Source organism: Glarea lozoyensis (genome assembly GCF_000409485.1).
Source record: "Glarea lozoyensis ATCC 20868 chromosome Unknown GLAREA4, whole genome shotgun sequence".
In the NCBI taxonomy this organism is placed as follows: domain Eukaryota; kingdom Fungi; phylum Ascomycota; class Leotiomycetes; order Helotiales; family Helotiaceae; genus Glarea; species Glarea lozoyensis.
This window is the reverse complement of record NW_007360999.1, coordinates 553,794-577,044: the sequence shown is the minus strand read 5'-3', so window position 1 is coordinate 577,044 and position 23,251 is coordinate 553,794. Positions and strand designations below refer to the sequence as shown.

The 23,251-nt window shown below is 46.2% G+C and overlaps 8 protein-coding genes across 8 annotated transcripts; 3 read left to right on the top strand and 5 right to left on the bottom strand.

The window, feature by feature from the left end:
- Nucleotides 1-243: 243 nt before the first annotated feature.
- Nucleotides 244-732, top strand: GLAREA_09549 (PLP-dependent transferase; the record flags this gene model as incomplete). Its single annotated transcript, XM_008086146.1, has 1 exon — nt 244-732. The coding sequence occupies one exon, from the start codon at nt 244-246 to the stop codon at nt 730-732; it is 489 nt and encodes a 162-aa protein (XP_008084337.1).
- A 608-nt stretch (nt 733-1,340) lies between these two features.
- On the bottom strand, nt 1,341-3,437 carry GLAREA_09548 (Glutathione synthetase ATP-binding protein; the record flags this gene model as incomplete). Its single annotated transcript, XM_008086145.1, has 2 exons — nt 1,341-3,319; nt 3,386-3,437. 2 exons carry the CDS (start codon nt 3,435-3,437, stop codon nt 1,341-1,343), a joined length of 2,031 nt encoding a protein of 676 aa, XP_008084336.1.
- Nucleotides 3,438-4,760: 1,323 nt separating this feature from the next.
- Nucleotides 4,761-5,781, bottom strand: GLAREA_09547 (Ankyrin repeat-containing protein; the record flags this gene model as incomplete). Its single annotated transcript, XM_008086144.1, has 4 exons — nt 4,761-5,072; nt 5,133-5,183; nt 5,240-5,631; nt 5,691-5,781. 4 exons carry the CDS (start codon nt 5,779-5,781, stop codon nt 4,761-4,763), a joined length of 846 nt encoding a protein of 281 aa, XP_008084335.1.
- Nucleotides 5,782-7,721: 1,940 nt separating this feature from the next.
- Nucleotides 7,722-9,023, top strand: GLAREA_09546 (GA4 desaturase; the record flags this gene model as incomplete). Its single annotated transcript, XM_008086143.1, has 2 exons — nt 7,722-8,214; nt 8,275-9,023. The coding sequence occupies 2 exons, from the start codon at nt 7,722-7,724 to the stop codon at nt 9,021-9,023; spliced, it is 1,242 nt and encodes a 413-aa protein (XP_008084334.1).
- A 1,932-nt stretch (nt 9,024-10,955) lies between these two features.
- GLAREA_09545 (Creatinase/aminopeptidase) lies at nt 10,956-11,413 on the bottom strand (the record flags this gene model as incomplete). The annotated part of the gene is made up of 2 exons (XM_008086142.1): nt 10,956-11,175; nt 11,223-11,413. 2 exons carry the CDS (start codon nt 11,411-11,413, stop codon nt 10,956-10,958), a joined length of 411 nt encoding a protein of 136 aa, XP_008084333.1.
- A 1,413-nt stretch (nt 11,414-12,826) lies between these two features.
- On the bottom strand, nt 12,827-17,019 carry GLAREA_09544 (P-loop containing nucleoside triphosphate hydrolase; the record flags this gene model as incomplete). The annotated part of the gene is made up of 6 exons (XM_008086141.1): nt 12,827-13,342; nt 13,415-13,741; nt 13,799-13,867; nt 13,914-14,351; nt 14,398-14,644; nt 14,696-17,019. 6 exons carry the CDS (start codon nt 17,017-17,019, stop codon nt 12,827-12,829), a joined length of 3,921 nt encoding a protein of 1,306 aa, XP_008084332.1.
- A 2,300-nt stretch (nt 17,020-19,319) lies between these two features.
- On the bottom strand, nt 19,320-21,416 carry GLAREA_09543 (uncharacterized protein; the record flags this gene model as incomplete). The annotated part of the gene is made up of 4 exons (XM_008086140.1): nt 19,320-19,416; nt 19,469-19,525; nt 19,574-20,515; nt 20,563-21,416. 4 exons carry the CDS (start codon nt 21,414-21,416, stop codon nt 19,320-19,322), a joined length of 1,950 nt encoding a protein of 649 aa, XP_008084331.1.
- Nucleotides 21,417-22,662: 1,246 nt separating this feature from the next.
- GLAREA_09542 (uncharacterized protein) lies at nt 22,663-22,935 on the top strand (the record flags this gene model as incomplete). The annotated part of the gene is made up of 1 exon (XM_008086139.1): nt 22,663-22,935. One exon carries the CDS (start codon nt 22,663-22,665, stop codon nt 22,933-22,935), a length of 273 nt encoding a protein of 90 aa, XP_008084330.1.
- Nucleotides 22,936-23,251: the final 316 nt, after the last annotated feature.

Here is a 23,251-nt window from a genome sequence, read left to right as displayed (position 1 = left end):
ATATTTCTCTCAGTCCGGCTTCGATTTGGTGTTGATATCGTTATTCACTCGGCCACCAAGTGGATAGGTGGACACGGGACTACTCTGGGCGGAATTGTGGTTGAGACGGGACGCTCAGACTGGCAATCCAACGCTGCTCGTTTTCCTCGCCTTCACACAAGACGAGGTCGTAATGGAGAAAACGCTGGTCTCTATGATCAATTCGGAGGTGGAGCATATATGAGCTTCCTGCGGTGGGACTTCATGCGTGATACCGGCGCCTGTCTTGGAGCTCAGGCAGCTCAGCAACTATTCATCGGTGTGGAGACCCTTTCCCTGCGTTGCGAACGACAGCATCAAAATGCACAGGTCGTGGGCGCTTGGCTTCGTGCTCACCCACGGGTTGCCTGGGTAAAATATCTTGGCTTTGCCGACCACCCTTATCACAAGCTTGCCCGCAAGTACCTGCAAAACGGGTTCGGTACCGTCATGACTTTTGGTTTGAAAGGGAGTATCGACAAGGCTTGGGAGGTAGTGGATGCGCTTAGACTGATAGCGAACACGCCTAATGTTGGAGATGCCAAAACCACGGTTGGCCATCATTGGTCAACAACACACAAAGGCTGCTCAGCAGAGGAAAATGAGGCAATGGGTGTATATGAGGACTTGTTCCGGCTATCGCTTGGTATCGAAAATTCGGACGACCTCATAGCCGATTTTCAGCATGCCTTTGACTCGGTTTCGCTCGATTGAAATCTTCATCGACCGCTTGATAAAAGGGAGTACACAAGGACGAGCTTGGAAACGCAGAATTATATAGCAATGTCGTCTCTATAGAATACAATATATAAGAGTTAACAGACTTTTCTTCTTGGTTTCCTGTGATTGATTCATAAGTACACGTAGTCAAAATTCCAATACGCTAGCGATCGCCGGTTATAAATTCGCATATGCTCGCAATACTGTTTTCAGAAATGGAAGGCTTTAAAACTCAAGGAGGGGTGACGAGCGCAAAGGTTCGCTTCAAGTGGATCACGATATTTAATTTAGCTTTATTACACTTTTAAGCGAAGGAGGGGGAGACATTCTCATAAGCGAGAAATTAAAAGGGATAATTTGAAGACCTGACAATTTGGGAAGTTTGTCTTGCTCTTTGCAGATTAACTATCAAGACACCTATTACTCTAAGAACCACAGAATCAGGTGGTTATCTTGCTTGATTGTGTGTTTTATCACGACTATTTGATACATCCCATATCAGTTGGGTTCGCGAAAAACAACCAAGGGGTTTCGTCAAAATGTTGTCAAGTTTCTTGAGACTCTATTATCAAGTCCCCCCAAAAATTCCTACGGACTCCGTCTTAGTTGTAATTTTCCAATACAAATGCCTCGTACACCTGTTGAATGCGCTGTGCCAAAAAACGCGCATGAGATCTGCTGACCGGTGTGCGCAAAACCATGCAGGTTGCCCAGATGAAATCGCCTTCCTTCCCCGCCAGTTTGGCGGCGGACTCAATATAGACGGAGTGCCTCACCACGTTTTCAATGAGTTCCGGGTGGGTTTTTGAAAGCGCCAAGAGGGGACTGTGCTGGCTGTCTACCGCCTCGTGGTCTATTTGCTCCGCCGTGAAGCCAGGGAACAGCGGCATAACTTTCTTTAGCTTGACTGGTATGATACAGTTGGTGAGCCAGACGTGATCACAAACATCATCGTGAGAGAAAGGTACTGAGAGTGCCTTGAATCGTGGCCAGTCGGCTGCGGTGCACAAGAACAGCAGAGCGAACAGGTCAATACCGCGAGACACGAGACTGCCGGCTGAGCTCATCGGCCCGGGCATTCTTGCATTGACTTCATGGAGGAACACTGATGTTTGTCCCCCACTACTGTTCTCTTTCAGTTCGAGGTCTGGCACGGTGGCGCCTTTGGCGAAAACATACTCCACAGACGAATTGCGAATTCTCGCCTCGCAGTGAAACACCCCGGTGTTAAAGCCTTGTTGTCGAACTGCTGCAGCTATGAACTCAGTGATGGTTTTCTGTTCGCTTTTGGGAAGTCCAGATGGCACGGCCGCTTGTGTCTCTGTGAATAGCGCGCCAACGCTGTCTTCAGCAATATCTGCCTGACAGGGGAAGTCATCTACAATTTCCGAGTACAAGATCTCCCCGTCGAGGAGGACGAGGTTGCAGTCCACTTCCGGTCCATCGACGTAGGACTCGATAATAATTCTCTTATCTTCGTTCTTCTTAGCGAGGAAGAGTGTCTGGGCAACGGCGTCACGCAGCTCCAAGGCGTTGTCTGCTTTGTAGACGCCGAAGCTCCATGTTCCTAAGACAGGCTTGGAGACAACTGGAAAGTCGACCGGGATGCCAGATTTCAACCGTGTTTCTAACTCTTCCACAGATTCTACAGTGAAGTAGCTCTCCGCCTTTGGATCTAGCAATTGGCGTGTAAGGAACTTGTTCGTTGCGATCGCGAATGGCTCTGGTCCTGGTGTGAACATGCCCAGGTGTTTTGCAGCTTTTGCAGTCGACTCCAATAATGCATCCCAAGGCCCAACAATGCCGTCGATGGGATCTGGATAAGCTTTGACCGCAGCGACGACCCTGTGCCACAGACTAGCATCGGGCGTCACATCGCAGTTGATGTAGCCGTCCAGCATGTATTCACTTGGGGGCTTGTCTGTTTCTAACCACGGGCCAGTGCTCATCGCAACTACCTTGATGCCCAGACAATTTGCCGTAGCCCATGAAATTCTCTTGGCCGCAGTAAGATTCCATGTAAGCACACACAACCGCCGTGGTTGAATTTCGTTGGCGGAAAGCCAAGGAAAAGAAAGTCGCCGTTCCAGCTGGAATTCTAGCTGTTGGACAGATCCGTCACTTAGCGAGAGCGTAGAACCAACTGCACCAACAGCAGCACCTAGAGTCTTGGCGATGTCTTCCACATTCTTTATGGGGTGATCGTAGGCTTCTACCTTTTCGAGAGGTAAGAGAAAGCTTCTTGTGCATGAGATCAGGGCACAATCTGCAACCCTCAACTTCCATGGATCAGAGTGCACAACATAACCACTTGCCTTTGGCACTTGGAGCACGAGCAAGCCACTTTTCTGGGTTGTACATTGTTGAATAAACGCCGCGAAGTCAGGGGTTTTCCTGGGACTCAGTAGGTATGCCGAATCAGATGTATATCCCTCTGATATGTATATCCCCTGGCCCGCGGCAGCGGCAGCAGCGGGTGTGCCTTCGCCATCACTTGTCTGAGACTTGAGTGCAATGTACAAGTTGTCAAAATTGTGCGGTCCATTGCGCTGTATGAACTGCCACTCACACTCAAAGACAGCTAAATTGGTCAGCCATTGCAGGAATCAACAAAGCATTCTTGACGCCAGAGTTCAAAAGCACCAACCTCGAGTGTCAGGTGAATTCTCCCAGATAAGAAATTCGTTGCGTCCGGCCATTGTTAGAACTAATTCGACTTTGTAAATGTTCTCGGCATTCTAGCTATATTCACGTCTTTTCCGGGCTATTATAATGTAACTGGGCTCGACACTATAGCCTCATAATTAATACAAACTCCAAGGAGCATAATCCTGCATGGTCATGTTGTAAAATACCTTTGCCTAAAAGAGTTGTATATTTGGATCGTAGCCGGTATTTAGGAACGAAGCCTAGATTGCTTGAGTTTGAAAACACTTTCCTAATTTAACCAGTCCCTCCCCAGAGATGGCAGGTCGTGCTACGTTGGGCTGACAGCCTGACACCGCATAGTTAGCTCCGGCTGTCCCGGTGCGGTGATCGATCAGGGTGTCTTATGGGGAAAGATCTTCACGACAAGGACCCTTCAGGACCCCCTGGTCCAAAACCGGTTTCTGTTATCACCTTCCCCATACGGAGTACGATAGGATACGATGGGATTTCGAAAAGACCGTTAAATCAAATTGTCCCATCCGTCACGCCCCGTCCACCGCTCGACCGTCCAACGCACCGGCCACTTTGGCCCTATAGCCGGTGTTACGGTGTATCCTGTCCCCGACAAGTATCTATACCTACCCCCCCTTCACCTCCAAAGGCCGACTTTCGACGTGACGGCCGATCAAATCAGTGTTTTTTCGGTCACGTGCCGGACTGTCAGATGAATATCGAAACCCTACCGTACGAAGTAAATATGAAACATGAAACACGAGCTCACCAATGAAAACAATAGTGACAACACGCTTGGTTTAGTTTGTGGGAACTGGGGAGCGGAGTGATTGCGGAGTACGGAGTACTATACGTGGGTTGGCAAGCTGTAGACATTACTGTATTCGCATTTGGCAAGTTCCCGCCTTTTCCCTACTGCTTATCTGATCTACTCCCCGACATTCTGCGGTACGTATCCTAGTATTTTGGTGGGAAAGATATGGAATCTGCGAAGATAGATTGGAGACGTGGGAAAACGAGTCCTGGGCCTCGTCCATTACTCGAGACGGAGGCGGCTAAGCTCTCCGAATCTTGATTCGACTATGTGGCGTACTCCGTAGCTTGCCGATCGCGCTGGCGGCTCTCGGGAGCACGGTCCAGCTAAAAGAGCCGCACGCCATAGTTTAACTTCTCGCATTGTAACACAACTAGAAGTCAACATTAGATTCTATTGATAGACAGTCAAGACATAATCATATACTTGAAATAAACGTGGCTTTCATTTAGTTGCTCTGTTAAGCTACTTAATGATTCCCGAGTATCTTCCAAATCTATAACTTTTTGCGCCAAACATTAATCCGCCATGCCACAAAACCATCATCTCAATATATTTGAGCTCCTTTCGACAAAAGAACGTCCACATTTTGCTTGTCCTGTGCCCGTACCGCCATCTCTAGCGGCGTCATCTGCTCAGAGTTCCGAGCATTGATGTTCGCTCCGTAGTTTATCAGCAGCTCTAGGACGTCTAGTCGCCGTTGCTCAACGGCCAAATGCAGGGGAGAGGAGCCCGAGGAGTCCACCGAGTTTACGTTTGCACCAGCCTTGATCAAGGACGAGGCGATCCCCACCGTGCCATTCCGAATAGCAATGTGAAGGAGTTTAGAAGTACTTTTCTCATCTAAGCCTCGGGTCTGCTAGAATGGTAAGGCTCTGAACAGCTATCTCATATGGGGGGGAGAAATGAAAGATCTCACGGTGATATCAGGCATCGAACTTGAGGACGGCATTGTAGATGAGTCGCTTGGCTGTTAACCCCGTCAGTAAATATAGGCTAGTGGAAACTGGGGAGGTTGCTGCTCACAGAAGAGAAGGATTGATGGTATGGAGACAAGGAGTTAAAAGGCGGCGTATTCATGGAGTACTGCTGTAAACTGTCGGAAAGACTGATGTGGTTATGTCCTGTGGTGAAGGACAGCTCATCTACCGTCATGTGGTGAAGCACGGGAACTGTGCCGGTGTCGCCAAAACGGGCCAAATCATCATCAGCACTTGTGGCTACATGACCGACGAGATCCGAGTTATCGTAAATAGAGCCCAATATGGGTGTGATGTGTGATTTCCTTTGAGCAGTCTCGCCTGTGAGGCCGTTTGAGCCTGAAGAACGACGCAAGTGTCCGTTTTCTGACGATTCCTGCAGCTCTGGAGCTCTTGGAGAAGTAGTCTCTGTTGCCTCGAGCTGCTTTTGTCTCGCTCCTATCCGAGAAAAGAAAATCAGCGTTTTTGGATTCTCGAGTCTCCTTGACGTTACGTACTGGAAAGCCGTTTAGCGACCCGGTTCTTTTCCCGAAGGCGCTCAACCTCTTGTTGCTCCCGCGGTTCCACAAACATGGTACTCTCAAACATTTCAACTGGTCTGTAAATCACATAGAATAGACAAAACAATTCCTGCTACCCAGCCGCGTTGGTGCACAAGGGCAACTATAAGATAACAACAAGATCTGGCGAGTTCTGTTCATGAGCAAATCATAAGAGAGTACAGGGTGTCGTACTGACGATATCAGTCTTATCTCACTCCGTTCTACATTTAACAGTGTAACTGCCGGATAAGAAAATCGTCGCTGTAGACATGAAAACGCAGTCTTTGCGAACCAGTAAATATTAAATGGAAGAGAACCCCTCGCAAACCAGCAAAGAGAAGATCCCCTTTTACCTAGCACTGTGCTGTGCCTCACTTGTGCTTGATGGCAAGAGCTCTACAGTACGTACTACGGTAAGCGAACTACTAAATGTTAAACTACTACTTCCAACCCCTCGCAACTAACTACTAACACGTATAAAAATTACTTTAAAAGTAGACATCGCCTAATTAAATAATTTCTTTTTAATCTCTCTTACTAGTTTTATATAAAAGTATCTAATCTCGAGTAGAACTTTTCTATAATTAGCCGCTAATATATTTTATCTATATTTTTAGTATATCTTAATAGTTATAATATATATTAAAGAACTCTCTTATTTAATAACTAATTAGATTATTATATATAAAATAACTACTTTAAAGCTTTATATTATAATAACTATAATACTTATTAACTAGCTTCTAGTATAAGAGATATTAATTAAAATCTAATATATAAAATAAACTCTTTAGAATAATTTATTAAAGACTATTAATAGACTCTAAAGATATAGAGATTAGAGTTTTTAATAATTTAACTATAGTAGTAAGTAATACTAGAAGCTATAAATTACTATATATAAAGATTATTTAAATAAATATTAAATTCTAAGTATATAGTCTTAATTATTTTAATTAGATCTAGTATATATATCTTTTCTAGAATTAAATAAAAATAATTAATATAGTCTATCGTAGTTAGGTAACACGTACTATACTCCGAACATCTCGCCCTTCGACGATACGTTTTCTCGCTAAATAGCAATGACGACACCACAGGTGATCTCCCGTTGATGTGAGAATCGCACTTCCGTGTATGCGCTTGTTCATCGAATAAGAGCATTAGAATACTGCAATTAGAACCGGTTGGTTGGTCAAATAAGCGTCGCACGGACGTGCGATTGTCACGGCAGTGGGGGGATAAGAAAATCTGCCTCCGCAAAGCTTGTAGGAAGTTAGCATCGGTATTCGGAGCATGGGGTTTGCGGGGATTGCCGCATTGTGTTAGGTTCACCCCACTTAGGCTTGCGTCTGAGGGATCTATTTCTACTTCGAAGTACCTCAAGAACGGAAGGTTCCAGGAAACACGCTTTGAGGGCTGTTAGTGGCTGTTTAAGCATCATCAAGCATTTTATAGCCCTGTAGCGGACGCATAATCGTTGGCTCGCTCCGAATGGACGGAAGAGGCACATCTGAGCGAGCTAGCGAATCAACGATTAGATTAGTCCGGAGGCTGGGGCGGATGACTTTGCATGCGCTGCCGAAGCTATGTCTGGTCAGAACTAGGATCAACACAGGGCTGATTTCTAGTATAGATCTACAATTCCCCCCCTTTTTTAATTCTAGTGCTGATTCCACTCTGTTCTCACAGTAAATAATGGAGCCTGTCTTGTTTAATGCTACAACCAAAGCTTCACCGTGGACCAAACCAAGAAGTGCTGGATACTGCCCCTGGTACTTTGCTTATGGTGCACTGCTTTCTAAGTAGGCATGGTAGCTCTAAGCATGCGGCTGCCTCAAAGACTATCGTAGATTGCACCTTTCTCAATAGCTACTTGGACGCCCAATAGAAACATGTTATACGCATGCTCTCTATGTTTCATCTCATGAACACACGATAACTCTATTTCTTAGCCGGTTTTGGTAGCTCTTCAACTTACAAACCATGTCATATCACGTCTCGGAAGCCAGTGGACATTTGCCGTTCGAGGACGACAAAACCATCGTGACCATAAAGTATCAGGTCGATGATGGTGTCCGATACAGTTCAAAACACGCATGGGACAGGGGCTACACGACAAACAACAAGGTGGTCCAAATCCCCATCACCTATCCGCTGAATGATCTTCGCAAGCTCTACAGCGGTGAAAGGATCAAAAGTGAAGAACATGAGCGTCTGGGATGGTCGTGGTCACATTCGGCCGAAATTTTGAAAAAGTTTGGCTTCACCGCGGTCAAGTTCGATCCAAGATGGACTGAAGTGGACGCTGAATCACAAGCGGAAGATTGCGATGACCTAGAGACTCTTGAACAGACCTACTACCCTGAAGTCAAGAAAGCAGTACAGAAACTAACGGGGGCAAGTCGCGTTTTCATCACAAATAGTATTGTGCGAAGAGGCGGCGAGGTGCCTGCCAAAGATAGCAACGGACCTCAAGGTAAGTTTGATCGCTAAATAACCTTGAAGTATCTCGCTGACCGCGAAACTGCCTTCACAGTTCGTGCTTGTGGCAAAAAGAAGAGCTCGCCCGTGGATTATCAGGCAACTGACGAGACGAGACCAACACATCTCGCATCGTCAGACAACTTGAAGCCGGCAAGAGGGGCGCACGTTGACTACACGTCTCTCGGAGCCAGACGGTCCATCCGCCGCTGGCGACCTGACATCTACGCCGCCGCTGTCGAGGCTGGTGTCATTGAAGCCGAGGAGAAGATCTGCGCTGCCGCCCAGGTAAACGCAGAGGACAAGGAGAGCAACGGAATCATCGACCAAGAGTATAACAAAGATGGCAAGCTGGGACCGCGATATGCGGCATATAGCGTTTGGCGGCCCATGAGAACGGTACAACGAGACCCGCTGGCAATGGCTCCGCGATCGTCTTTTCCAACGGGCACTGCTCTGGGTTATTTGGGTTACGAATCTCGAATGCTTGCGGCGCCTTCCATGGGCGGCGATTTTCTCCGAGAGCTCGAAGCCGTGTCTGTGACAGAGGAGGTTGCCAAGGCGTACGAGGAGTCCAATGGGAAGGTGCGCGCTAGTGAACTTGATAGTCCTCAATGGTATTATCTCCCGGAGCAGAAATCGGATGAGGTCATCGTACTCAAGTTCTTTGATAGCGCTGCTTTGACAGGAGGAGGAGGGTCTGGCGAGGCTGGGGGTGCCCCTCATGCAAGTCCTGATCTTGGTGAAAGCTCTTCTGGACCGGCGAGATGGAGTATCGAGGTTAGATGTATTGCCTTTTGGTGAATTGCCGCGAGGCAGATGTAGTAGTCAGTGCTGCTATACAAAGTACCGGATGTGATTTGCAGTCTCTCCAGGAACCTGCTCATTTCGTGTTAGCAAAATCTGCAAAAGGGTTGGGATTGTGTACCTTTCACAAGCTCAAAATTTTCCGAGTTTTCTCATTTTGGCGACAGCGGGATCAAATCTCTATCAAAATGGAGGCCTTGCCACTATTCGTCAGCGATAGGTTGTGTGGGTTGCTAAGATGAACCTTTAAAAAATTAAGGATATCGGAAATTCTTCCCCTCACGAATAATAAAACCAAAGGTTCAAACGTTGAAACATCTCTCAAATCCTCAATTGCCGAATTCATTTATAAACATCCCGCTCCCGATCCATCGCTCCACCCCACCGTCGCTACACAACCAAAAGGTTAAAAGGTACAAAAAGTAATTTAAATTTGAGCCACACCCTTCGAACCAACCCCTGACTCCCTGTTCTAAAATGCACCCCAATGTCGATCTAATCGCAAGGTTCCCGGGAATCCTTCCCCAGTCCATTAAAATGGGGTATCGGCCCTAGTGGAAAATTTAAAGGGCCACGGTCGAACGCAGCCGTGCCGTGTATGGTTCCTGGCGCCTGGAATTTGATTTGGGATTCTTTTGCCACGACGACCCAAGACGAACCATAACGAAAAAGAGACTGCAGGATATATCCAACCCGACCGGCGAGAAGGAGCCGAACGAATGTATGAATTGAAACGACACACCCCACGAGGAAACCCTGCTGATAACTGTCAACGGCTGCCGGCACAAGGATATTCGGAGTGTTAGTACTACGTATTTACGACCGTGGGATAGGATTCAACTTGGCTTTCAGAGAACCTGCACAATCTGAGGGGAAATACAATTATACATGGTCAAAATGATTTCTAATCAATTCATCGACCACAAAGACCTTTTATAAGACCGGATTTGTACCGTGAGTTTAATTTTCTTTGGTAATTTTGTTTGGTGAATGTTTTGCCGATCGGCCTTGTTTCCGGGGATTAATACCCTATACTTGGTTTATTAAGTACATATACCTCATGTCGTCTCGTCTTTTGTTCCTGATGTAGCATTATGCGCCGATCATACAGAAGCTCTTTAGACACTAATAGAGAGGGTTTGCAACTTGCGGAGTTCATAAAATGGGATTACGAGCCAGGTAATTTGTGTAACTACAAAATGAGAGGTTTTATAGCCTAATAGGATAATATAGATAAGGGTACCCCTAGAAAGTGTTTTAGAGTCATTTTAGATACTTCGACCTCGTGGTCGCTACGTCGCTATCGCTAAATTATTAGAATAATAAAACGAGTAATAGAAGTAATGAAAAGTAATCGAATAGAATTAGTATTAGGAGTAGACTATCTAGTATTTAATATTCTTTTCTTTCTTCACTTTAGTTTACCTATTATAGAATAGATGTACGTAAGTAATTACCTCTATATTATTAAATTAAAGTTAGAAATAGCCTTATTTTTAGAAGTAATTCTCTAGCTACTTTAGGTAACGACCCTTCGAGTATTCTAATTCTACCTATAATCCTATAGGACTATATAGTCCTAAAGGTATTTTTGGGATTATTAAGTTTACTCCGAACGCCGGTGGGATCATAACTAAGTAGCGTGAAACAATAGAGCTAAACTACTCTAGGAAGTAAATCTGTCAATCCCAAAAGTTGTAAAACCTCTCTATTTACAAAATCTTTTGTTAGTCTGCGCAGCTGCATTAGCTTTTGGGTATTGACCTTGAACAAAGTCGAGCCCCGCGACTGATGACTGTTCTAAAGGGATACCGGAATAAGAATGCTAGATCTTTGACATAGAATTTAGAGACACAGTTATTCAAGATGGCAGCCTCTCTTCCATGACATGCTTCGCGGCCCTGGTATGGGCCACATCGAGTCTTCCATCTACACCAGGAGGAAGCAGTACGAGTCTACCGAAATTACGAACAACCCCTTGAGAACATGTCTCGATTGAGTTTGAGCTTCAAGGACAGTGTCCCAGACACTGAGTTTCGTGCGGATAATAGGGGATAGGGCGGCTACCTCGGCTGCGGTGGTGGGTTTGGTAAAGGATGGAGGGAAGAATGTACGACAAATATCGGATGAGTAGCCAAATAAGTGGGCGCTGATTCCGTTAGTCCTTTTCAATAACAAAAGGTTTGTAGTTCTTACCCGACATCAATCAGCACAAAAGTTGCGGCCTCGAGCACTTTGCTTCCAACCGTTTCTCCATATGAGTTGCGGGCATCCTCGTTGAAGAGTACGATATCGAAAAACGGATCCATTCCAGCAACCCTGAGCGTGTTGTCTAGAACTTCCATGACTTGATCCTCAGTCAGACTTGGGTACATGCACTCCCTCATCGCTTGAACTGCTTCAACCGTCCCAGTATTTACAGTCTCCCTAGAGAGGATTTTGTCTGCCTGATCCTCTCAACTTCGCCACCCAGTCCCACGACCTCAAAGCCATTCTCCCCAAGATCTCGTTGGATAAAATCTCTCATCTCCTCATGAACCATAAATTTCGGATCGGAGTTGGAGCCCTGAAAAATTCTCTTTATTTACAGAGGAGTTCTTCCACCCTTTTCTCAACGTCTCATACGGATTCCAATGCTCTTCCCAGGGCACGAACTCTAACTTCTCCGCAAAAGGCATCCCCAATAGTCTTGCCCGCTCTACCTCAAAACTTGGTGCAAGGAATCTGGTTCTTGCGCTAATTTCACCAATACTCTCACCCCTGAAGGCTGAACAACCATTAAAAATGTTCTTTCTTCGGGTTCCTATACTTCCCAGTCTCGTTGACTGATATTGGCATAGTACTAAAAAGTATAGCCAGGCGCGACTATGAAAGCATCAATGCGCCACGTCAAACCCCGCTACAATATAACAAAACAAATTCCTCCATTCCCTTCTATTATAAATATTATATTCTATAATTTCCCCTCTACCTCCCACGATCATCTCGTACGTTTTGTCGAATCGCGTGCCATCCCAAACACATATATCACTTTCTCCTTTTAATCTACAGTATACCTCTCCCCATGGAATACATTTTAACCCTTCCGGAATAGTATTAGAATAATAATTTAGTTATCTCAAAACACTTAAGGAACTAAAATAATTCAGCAACAGACTCGATGAATAGCATCTTGTTCTCTTTTTGCACCTTTCTATACCTTCTACTTAGATTAATTTTGTTTCCTCTACACTTCTAAGAGACTTTATTCGAGTTTTATATATTGTTCTAGAATACATGAGAGATCGAAATAGGGTGAAAAAAAATATTAATCCCTAATTTATACTCTCTTTTATATCTCCTACACCCTGTCCGAACATCGTCTTATTTTCCTCTCTGCTTTTGAAACAATATGTTCGAATTCTTTACATTGTTCCACGATACAAGAGAGATTATAATCGGTTAGCATTAGACTAAACTACTCGCTTAGATCGGTTCTTCTACCTTGCCCTCTGGCCAGTTTAATTTCCTCTAACATCTTGGGACATTGTATCCAAAATGGCTAAAATACTTCGGGACACAAGAGGAATTGAAAAGGGGTAAGACCTACCTCAAAAACAACGCTATTTCCCTGTAAATTCTTTCCATTCATATTTCACCATTTCCCCAACCTATCTGAAGAATGATAACTTAGCTCTGAAACTAAAATCCTAGTACGCCAGGGTATCAAATCAAAGCAAATCCCATCCACCCAACCCTTGTCCCCCACCCTATTTCCTATCCCATATCCCCCCAATATCCCCTATCCCATCCCACCCCCATCAATCATCATAATCACTCTCAACCCCCACAACCTCCCCGCCCTCCGTCCTCAGAAACCCAAACAGATTAACCAGCTCCCTCACCCCAAGCGTTCCCCCCTCCTCAACCCTCCTTCCATGATCCCCCAAACAACGCTCCACATCCCTCAGTTTATGCGCCTGCATACTAAGCAACCGCATATCCACACTATTCCTGACCACCAAGCGCGTCATAACCGTGTTCTTCTCCTGGCCAATCCGGAAAATACGACCGAAAGCCTGCTGTTCGACGGCGTGGTTCCACCAGAGATCCAAGGAGACGCAGCGAGATGCCATCGTGAGATTTAGGCCCAGACCGCCGCATTTCAAGCCGGAGATGAGGATGCGGATTTGCGGGTTGGTGGTGAATTCGGTGATGGTTTTGGCGCGAAGGGCGGGCGGACAGTCGCCGGTGTAGTAGAGGAAGGGCCATTTTTCTTGGTTGCAGAGACGGCCTACGATGCGGGCGAGGATGCGGAATTGGACGTAGATTACGATCTGCATCCAGTTAGGAGGTGTGAAATGAGGGAATTATAATGTCTCAGAAAGGTTCAGGAATTGTAAACTTACCTTTTCCAAAGGTTGCTCCTCGAATGCTTTCAGCAGAAGGGCTTTCAAAGCTGTGATCTTGGCGGAGGAGGTTAGTGGGATTTTACTGTCTTTTCTGTCGCTCTGTTGCAGCCAGGTCGAATGATTGGTATGTGGTTCAAACCCGAAAGCATCACGGCCCAGACTCCATTCAGGGACCCGTCCTTTTTGCTTGGTTGAGACGGGCCCATCAGTAATCTCATTATCGTCGTCTTCATCGAATGCATCTTCCATGTCATCCTCAGAGTTGCCTTCATTATGGACGTCGTAAATAGCACTGCCGCATTTGGGGCATTCCGTAGCTCTGACCTGTTAGAATGAGGTTAGCCTATGCTGGGCAAGTTGATCGCCATTGAGTCCACTTACATCATCTTCCTCGGCTGTCTGGCGATGAATATACTCCTCCAAACACGATCTGCAAAATGTGTGTTTGCACTAGAAAGCATTAGCAAAGTACCGAAGAAATAACGGATCTACGAACTTCTGTAGTAAACGGCGCGACCGGAAAATCGCCACAAATCCCACAGTGCACTCTTTTCTCAAGCGTGACCTTCTTCAAAGACTTCAGCGCGGTCCGCATGCTAAACGAATTCCCCATATCTTCACGTCCAAAGTTGCCAGATTCATTCTCGAACAAGTTTTCGAAATCCTCAGATGTGTTAGATGATCGACCGTTAACCCAGAGCTTAGTCCGCTCATAGAACGGTTTAGTCGCTTTAGATTTCATAGCGTTTAACTTTTGGCGAGCTTCTTGAGCGTCGTCGAGGGTCCAGCACTCCTTGATTGTACGTTCCATCATGAAAGGGTGACCGGTGCATTGGCGAAGTCGAAGGAGTTGCACGAAGAAATGAGCGTAGTTTTTGGAGAGGTCGTGTTTCGCAATGTATTGGTTGATCATGTCGCGGAATCTGTTTTCGGTCTGTATTCGGTCAGTTCAGCTCTATTCAAAGAACAGGACAGCTTACAATTCTGTAGATAATTCTCTCTTCGTCGGAAAAGTCGACATATTCAATTATGGCCTTAGGGTCAGGCAGACTAATCAAAGGACGATTAAGCAAAGTGGTTTTCATGGTTCGTCTCAACATCGCATAGGAAAGAAGAATGCCAAGTCGACTCCGACACTCTATGACTGACGGGTCGCAAAAGTGCTTTTGAAAAGTCTGTTGATCCATTGTGTAATTTGCTCGCAGGAAATGCAAATACGGGTAGAACCTATGCAAATTAGCCGCGTCTATAATTGCTTGCCTTGCGGAGATGACTTACTCCTCAATCCTGTTCATCAACGGAGTACCAGTAAGACACCATCGATAAATCGACTTCAAGTTCTGACAAGCGATCGAAGTTTTAGAGTAATAGTTCTTGATCAAGTGAGCCTCATCCAGAACGACCCGATACCAGTTAATTTGATGAAGCAGTCCAGCTTCCTCTCCTGATCGAGTTAGCCATCTACCTGGATGAACCCTAGCCAAATCGATCATGTCTTGAGTATCCGGGAAAGGGAATTGCTTCATAACCTCTTGATATGAGCAAATCACGATATCCAACGACTCCAGGATCTCTTTCGACACATTGCTCTTCGAGCTTTTGTACATCAAGATCTTCTTGAGATGGCCCGATTCTCTGTGTTTTATAATCTCCTCGTGCCATTGAACGACCAATCCAGCAGGTACAACTACTAATGTCGCTTGGACGCCTCTTACTATGTCCGTTTCGGGAGGAGGGTTGGCTGTAATGCAAGCAATAGTCTCGATAGTTTTACCCAGTCCCATGCTATCCGCTAGAAGTCCACCATGGGGTCTTCCCTCTGATAACTCACGTGTAATCATCCAATGCGCTCCGAGGAGCTGATGATGATACAATGGTGAGCTCATTCCTGCAACTTTCCATCTCCCATTCACTGCCCTTACTTTGGCGTATCCAAAAGACTGAGCCGCTTCTCTCAATTTCTTCTTGTCTGTGAGGATCGTACGCTTCTCCGATGCATCTTTTGGAGGTGGTATGTTGTTAAAGATCTGCTGAATTTGGTTTACCTTGTTGGACCCCAATATTGCTGGACCAGAGCCATGTTCGCGAGCTGCATTCCGATGATGGTCGTCGATGATGTCGGATTTCAATAAATCAGCAAAATCAAACTCATTTTGAAGACCTTGATCCATCAATGTGTTGCCCTTTCGTGAATTGTGATTTTTCTTTTGCTTTGCTCTCTTCGTAATTCGGGCTTTCTGGCTTGCTTTCTCCTGCTGCTTTTGCATTTTTGCTTTCGCCTTCGAGGCCTCCTTTTCTTGTTTCTGTTGATATGCCTCTCTAGTATTCTTTGGTGCCTTCTTCCGGGATTTCTTTGCCGTCCTCGGGTTTGGGGACACTTCTAGTTCTTCAACAGGCTCACCAGCAAGGCCCGCGTGCAATCTGTTAGCAAACTCTGTATCGCTATCGTAAAAACCGTCCGTGACGCCGTTATGATCGCCAAATTGATCGTCGTCTATTTCGAATGCATCTTCTTCTGGAGGAGTACTGGAGGACCTTGCTCTCCTAGAATCTTCCACAAACAGAGGGGTGTCATCCCTTCTTTGAGCCGCGTTTCTCATTATGTCAAGATCCTTGAGCCTTGCTTGTGCTTTTGATAGCTCATAACCTTCATCATAGGACATGATGCCCTGCCGTTTTTTCGATTCGAGTAAATTGCACGTAGCCAGGAGCTTGGTGTATTCATCACTTTCCTCCACTGGCTCCACTTCCTCATCCATCCAACCCACATCTTCGGATATACCGCCACCCATCGCCGCATCAACATCCATACGCTCGTGATCTGACATTTCGATTTCTTCGTTGTCTCCATTGGGTGAGTCTCGTGCACCCTCCATCGCAGGTTGGGGATCATTGATTATTGCAAGCATCGCAAGGATCTGGGCTTCAGATTTCGTAGTCGGCTTCTTTTCCGGAGACGTGTGGTTCCGGGAGATTGAGGACTCATCAACCGTCTCCTTTTTGATCTCTACATCCTCGGGTCGTCTGAGCGTGGGAACTCGAGGCTCTGACCATCTCGACTGTGCCGCTTCAGAAGCCATGCGTGGTTCAATGATCACGATGTCGTCGTCGTCTTCACCCTGTCCCCTCTGCACCTTACCGTGACTATTCTTCATGTCCTGAGACTTCCTTTTCTTGTTCGATGGAACATCGACGTCAGGATTCTGGATTTCATTTTCGATATTTGAAGAAGGGTTTTCATTATTGACTTTGCAATTCGCTTTTTCGGCCGGGTGAAACTGATCCTGAAAGCTTGCAATGGGTTTAGGATAGGGGTCTGGTAGAGGAGGCGAACGTCCAATCGATAGTTGAAGCTCGTCGGGATCAGTCCCTTGATATGGGGCCGTCTCGGTCGCTGGTGGCGTTTGCTGAAGATCGTCCGCGGTTGTCATATTTTTCTCTTGGTGTTGGATCACCTCATTTGCTGGTGGTAGTTCATCCGGTTCGCTGTGCCTATCCAAATCCATCTCCGGGGTTGGGGCACGAGGTGAAAGGTTTCCACCACCATAATTCTCATCTTCCATGTACCGATCCATATCGTCGTCGTCATACGGAGTCGCCATGATTGTAGAAACGAAGCCTTTAATATTTCGGAATCTTGTTAAAGCGAGCTCAGGAGTTGAGCAGTAGTCGGTCTAATCCAATTCGAGTCCAAAGGAACATTTGAAGCTGTTGCGATTATTTGCGAGTTGAACGTAGATCCGCATGAAGATTAGTCAGAGTCGTAGTGAATATGTAAACGTAGATTCAAAAGCTGAAAATTCGAAGAAGATCGAGATATTTGAGAGGATATGGTGAAGATGTTGATAATGATAAGCAAATTTGCGAAGTCAAACGCTCAGAGTGTGCTTGGTGCTGGGTCTTGTGATGAAAAGGCGCTGCGGATAATATCAAGCGTGAATTGAGGTCGTCGAAGAGCGCTGCGCGCAATTGAAACGTCGTAGGAACCCAGTATCGTTATACGGGCCTGAGATCATTGTGAGGTTGGAGAAATTTGTCCTTTTATGAGAGTTGAAGCAAGATAAAGATAGCGGAGAAGTGAAGTCCAGTAAGATAAGTGTTTTGATTCGCAAGTGAATGCAATGTAATCGAAAATATGTTATTGAGATCTCAGATCACCGAGTAATTGGTGTAGAAATCAACAGCCTGAAAAAGCCCAGGTGGTTGTGGTTGTGGGAGGAAGATCGTGTTGTGAAGTGGTTGAAGAGGAGAAGATTGTCCTCGATCAGGAACTTACTATTTATAAGGGAGAATAGTGGGGCTGTGGACTAGCGTCCTTCGGTAGTTTCGTTCCTTCCCTTTATATCAGATGAGAGGGAGTGGTAAATGGAGTTGCTTACTTCGATTTAACAAATGGGAAGTTTTTGCTTTTTCCCCCATATCAGATGAGACGTCGCCCAAAAGTAGAATTTGGGTTACTCGATGTGAGTAAATGGAAAGTGCCTGGATATTGAGAATTAGAGAGAAATCTTACCCGGTTGTGTGGTCTGTCAGAAATATAAGATATGCCATAGAGTATGACGTTGAATTCGAGTAACTCGTCAAATCATATTCGAGCACTTGAAAATGATTCCGGTTCAGGAATTGGCCAAAGTTATTAGCACCATCAAAGCATCAAAGATAAGACCAAGCCCTGGACCTTGTGCGCGGCTGACTCGAATGCTGGTTTAGTACTGAGCGACGACCTATAGTTTGTTACTAATATGTAAGACGAGTAGTAGTAACACTATCTAAAGCATCCCATCAACCTCGTAAACCTAGAAGACTACTTCTCGAAACAGATCTCCATTGGTCTAACATCAAAGGATAGTCACAGGAGTAAACGGACTCTTCAATAGGAGGATACACTTACCTAGTCATATTCAATGCGAAATCATGTCCTTGCTGAACGCGTTCAATAATGACCCCTGCATTCTCATATGTAACAAGATAACCCACTTAAACAACCTTGCCCTCAACCTGCTACAACGCCCCAAATGGCAAACGCACCAAATTGGACACATACTAAGATTCCTGTGAAGCAACTCAGCGCAATATCAAGAGGAACCACATTAGTCCCCTCTCGACACAAAAAACGAAAACAATAAAGACAAGAACCACTGAGGTAGAATTCAACAACTCACATCAGCGCCAACCCTGTCTCGTGAATCCAATCTCCAACTCTACTTTCATGATTGAGCCACGCCCCACGGCTCTATCACCAAACTAGTCACGTGCCGTCATGATTGGGTACCTGAATCCGGCTCAATCATCAGCTCAGTCCATAATTGAGCTGCTAAACCCAGCTCAATCATCAACCCGACCCCCTCCAGAATCAAACTCACCCAAAATATCGTTTTATCCGTCATCATAAAGCCCCTCCTTCCTGCCAGAGATCCTCTGAATCACTCAATCACCAAAAACTCACATCCAAATCACAAACAACCCCACCCAAAGACACACATCCAGAACCACATTTAAAAACCCATTGGTATATTTCCATTTCCGCACCTATCAAACTAAATATCTCGCTCTCGCTCATTATCGTGGGTCCACCGCGCTTGCGGTTAAAGCCCCCAAACATCACCTATTAAAAAAAGGGACAAACAACACCACCAACGCCCAAACATCTTGTATTTCGCTTTTCTAGAACGCGATAACAAAAAACCATCCACTCGCGAGGAAGTATATATCAGAATTACAAAGTTGTGGTGGTATCTACATATAAGGAAAATATCATCGTTGAGATGTCGAAGGATCTGTACATAGAAGAGAAATATCGAGATGGCGAGGATTGTTGTGTTCTATGTTGGAACGTGGTGAAATTGTAGAAAAGTTCGCTTGTAACGTAGAAGCTGTCGGTCACCGAACAGTCGTATGGCAATTAAGCCGCGGCGGTGGTACCATCGGAACCTGGCCATTCGGCGGCACCAGTGACTTCGTTGATTTGTGGGTAATACCAAGCACAAACGGCGATAATACTATGAAAGTTAGATCAGGTGATTCCGAGTCAGAATAATCAAGACAGCTTACAGATAAAGACATTGCAGCAGCATTCCTTCCAGCCAGTGACTCTTTCCATCACCAATTCTGCAAGATGTTAGCTTCAATACTACAGTTGTTGCGACTAGTACTTACAGATAATTTACTAGCAACACAGCTACGAATAGCACCGTAATTTGGAAACCATCGAAGCTGAGATTCATGGCAGGCTTGTCCATAATCCAACCAATGACGACGAGTAGCGGAATGAGGAATAGGGAGACCTGCATACTAGAGCCCACGCAGACTCCAATAGCAAGATCCATCTTGTCTTTGATTGCCACAGTGACCGCAGTTGCGTGTTCGGCAGCATTTCCAACAATAGGTAGCAGAATCAAACCCACAAACTCGACAGAAATTCCAGATCCAGGTTGGGTAATAGCACCGATTCCATCAACCATAAACTCTGCGCAGAGACCAATGATAGCGGTGGCGCCGGCAAGTGTAGCCCACGCAACTGCAATGTGAAGAGTTGGCTCCTCAGGTTCATCGTCTGCCTCTTCGTGGGCGTTGGTGTTAATCAGTTCATCATTTGGTGGACGATCCTCCATTCCTGCTCTACCAGGACCGGCACCAATTCCTCCAGCAGAAGCAATAACTTTCGAAATAGCACCATCTGCCAACGCCTTCTTACGCGGTCTCTTTGGGACTTTCTGACTTGTTTCGTTGAAAGTGGCGGAGTGAGTGTGCAATTGGAAGTAGAGATATCCAAGATAAACGACCAGTAGAATTACTGAGGTACCACGTGAGAGTGCTGCCACAGTATTGACGGGCGCTTTATGTTCAGAGTCGCTGGTAAACTGGTCGAAGCAGGTAGGGATGATGAGAGCACCGACAGCGAGAGCCAAAAGACTTGCTGCGGTTTGGGCTACCGTCTGGTTGAAAAACTGCTCTGATCGTCGCAGACCACCGAAAAAGAAGCACATCCCCATAACGAGTAACAGGTTAGAAAGGATACTGCCGATAAGAGAGGTCTGAACAACTACAATCTCGTCTTTGGCAAGAGCAATAATAGCGACAATCATTTCAACAGCGTTACTAATTTGATTAGCTGCAAATTCTTTCATGAGTGGATGTGGGCTTACCCAAAAGTTGCGTTCAAAAGACCTCCCAGACTCTCACCAACGTGCAGAGCAATTTCTTCAGTAGCAAACCCAAGCAACCCTGCTAGAGGTATGATAGCGATGAAGTTGACGCAAAAGATGACGATTCCATTGAGATGAGCATAATTGCAAGCAATCCCGGCTGGTGCTGCTAAAAGCAGGATGTTTATCCATGACCCAAATAGCGTCCGTTGCACTTGATTTCGCACGGTAAATGGTTCTTTGTGTGGTAGAATTTTCCCTTTCCACCATGGTCGCTTCTTTTCTTTCTCATCGTCCGAAGAGTCTTCCCCCGAGTTCGAGTTCTTGTTCTTCCAAAATTGAACCTTGTGTTTTCTTTGTCTTGGCGCCCCTTCGCTCGTTCTGTCTGTGGTAGAGTTACTCTCGACCATGGTATTTCCACTGTCTGGCTCGCTCGTCCGCCCGGCCTCTGGAGACCTATTCATTTTCTCTTCGTCTCCCTGGAGTTCCTCCCGCGTTTTGCCATTTAACGGTACCGAGTGAAATCCGGGATCCGTTTGCGCCGCAGATAAAGGACTGCCATCGTCTGCACCTGCACCCGCCTCCAGATCTAAACCACGAGAAGGCGTTGTACTCGATCGGGGGAGTCTTCCAAATGGGTTGTAGGAGTCGCCACGCGTTGCTACTCTGCGCGCTTGGGATCTCTGTTGCTCTGTACTTATTGTCAGTTTTGGATTCAATTCTGGGTCTGGGTCTGTCTCTACGGATGGGTAGAACTTCTTTACGAGCTCGTGCTCGTTCTCGTTCTTCGCCAAGTAATTCACAGATGTGGGATGGGGCCATGGTTGGTGATCTTTAAGAGATAACGTACGCATGTTGAAGTTCCTTGGTTCTGGCATCGTGCAGATTTAAATAGCCCAAATGAGCTGTGACTGAGAGGACGAGATTTCAATGTGAATAATATTTGTAAGGCGCGGTAATGTGTAATATGAATCCGCAGTGGTGAGTGTCTCTGGAAATGAGGTCGTTCGGTTCACAGTCCTGTGTCGTGTCACAAAAGGCGATGTAGGACGGAGGTGGATATATCTCGAAAGCGCTTTGCCGATCCTAACGTATGTGGCAATTTCGTGGAGTCGGACGAAGACGATGCCTTTCTATTCGAATATTTTAATTCAAAGACCTACTCAATGAACCTCGGTGTCGTACAGCCACAAGCTTGCGACAGGTATTTGCAATTGAAGCTGGGGTGGAGACGGTGTTGGGGGCTGAGTTGCGTCGCGGACAGAAAATCGATCGATGTAGCCACTAATGCGACCCCTTTGAACTGGAGAAAGCCCGACGTCCAGCCTTATGAATGAGATTCTTTTGGATGACCCGACCGTCAAAACTTCTTTGTTGAGCAGAAATTTGGGGAATGTTGTGGTTTTGTGAATGAAAGAAGGAGCGGAGAAATGAAGAAGTTGGCAGCAGGCCAGACCGAGATGGGAAAGAAGGGAAAAGCTGGGGGATTTTGTGGATTTTGTGCCAGCGGGAGAGGAGCCAATCTCACACACAAGCGTGGGCACCGATCGCATTAGGTGCCCGAGTGGGACATGTTTCCGCTTGGCAGACTTTCATCTCAACATCAACAAAACGAAGCTCAGAAGACCATCGATTTCGCAACATCTTTATCAATATGAAACGGCGCATACGTTCCATCGCCAGCTGATACCCCCAAACATCATCTGACGATAAAAACAACAACATATTCTTCACCGTTGCACGTCGCCAACAATCGACCACCCAGCACCATGGACGAAGGTCTGAGATGCGCGGTTACTAAATGCGGATACACGCTGCCCGGCGACCATGACTTGCCGCCGGCAATGCGAGAATAGTCAAGAAAGGGCCCTGGAGATGGTCTTGGTTGGAGAACTACTACGATTACGACAACATAGCCCATACCTGCTGTGCACGTCGTCTATCTAGCTGGTTACCTCGTCGCAATGTCACCACAATTATAGATGGATTCCAAACAAACCACGCTGTCAGAGTACGATCGCTCTCTACCTCACCGCAGTCATTCTGCGCTGGTATTTGCTGTCAAGCCGATTCTTTACTGGTTCAAAGCGACAAAACTCCATGACGACATTGTACTTCGTACTCAGGTACCTCACTGTCTATTCTACCGGTGTCGAGTCCGCATTGCGAAATCAGGAATTGACGTTGGCTATCCCACGCCCAGCCAGCTTGGCAGGCTTGTCCCGCGATCAAGAGTTGCTTGTTGCTAGCGGTCTTCAAACAAGTCTTCTCCAAGGAAGCACAAGCTCTTTGGCGATGCGATGGTATCGCTTGGAAGCTGGGCAATTAGCACGACGCCACGACGCTGCAAAAGCTTGCTCTGACGCATTCTGAACTATCTCTACAAGGACGACGTTCGTTTCAACCGGTGCCACAGAGGACACAGAGGACTCGAGATTCAACACAACCTAACGATCATCGTGCAGAAGATCAACACCCGACATTGTGGCTGGTGAGGGGACGTGGCCCCAATTGAAGCGGCGCCACGACAGTTAATTTCGTGCAAATTTTTGATTGGTGGGAAAGTCATGGAGGTTCGACTTTCTCCTGATTGATATCACGTGATCACTCCCCGGAATTTAATAGCAGACGATCTTACGGCGATTGACACATCTCGACAACGGCGACACTTGTGATCCCTTGAACAATT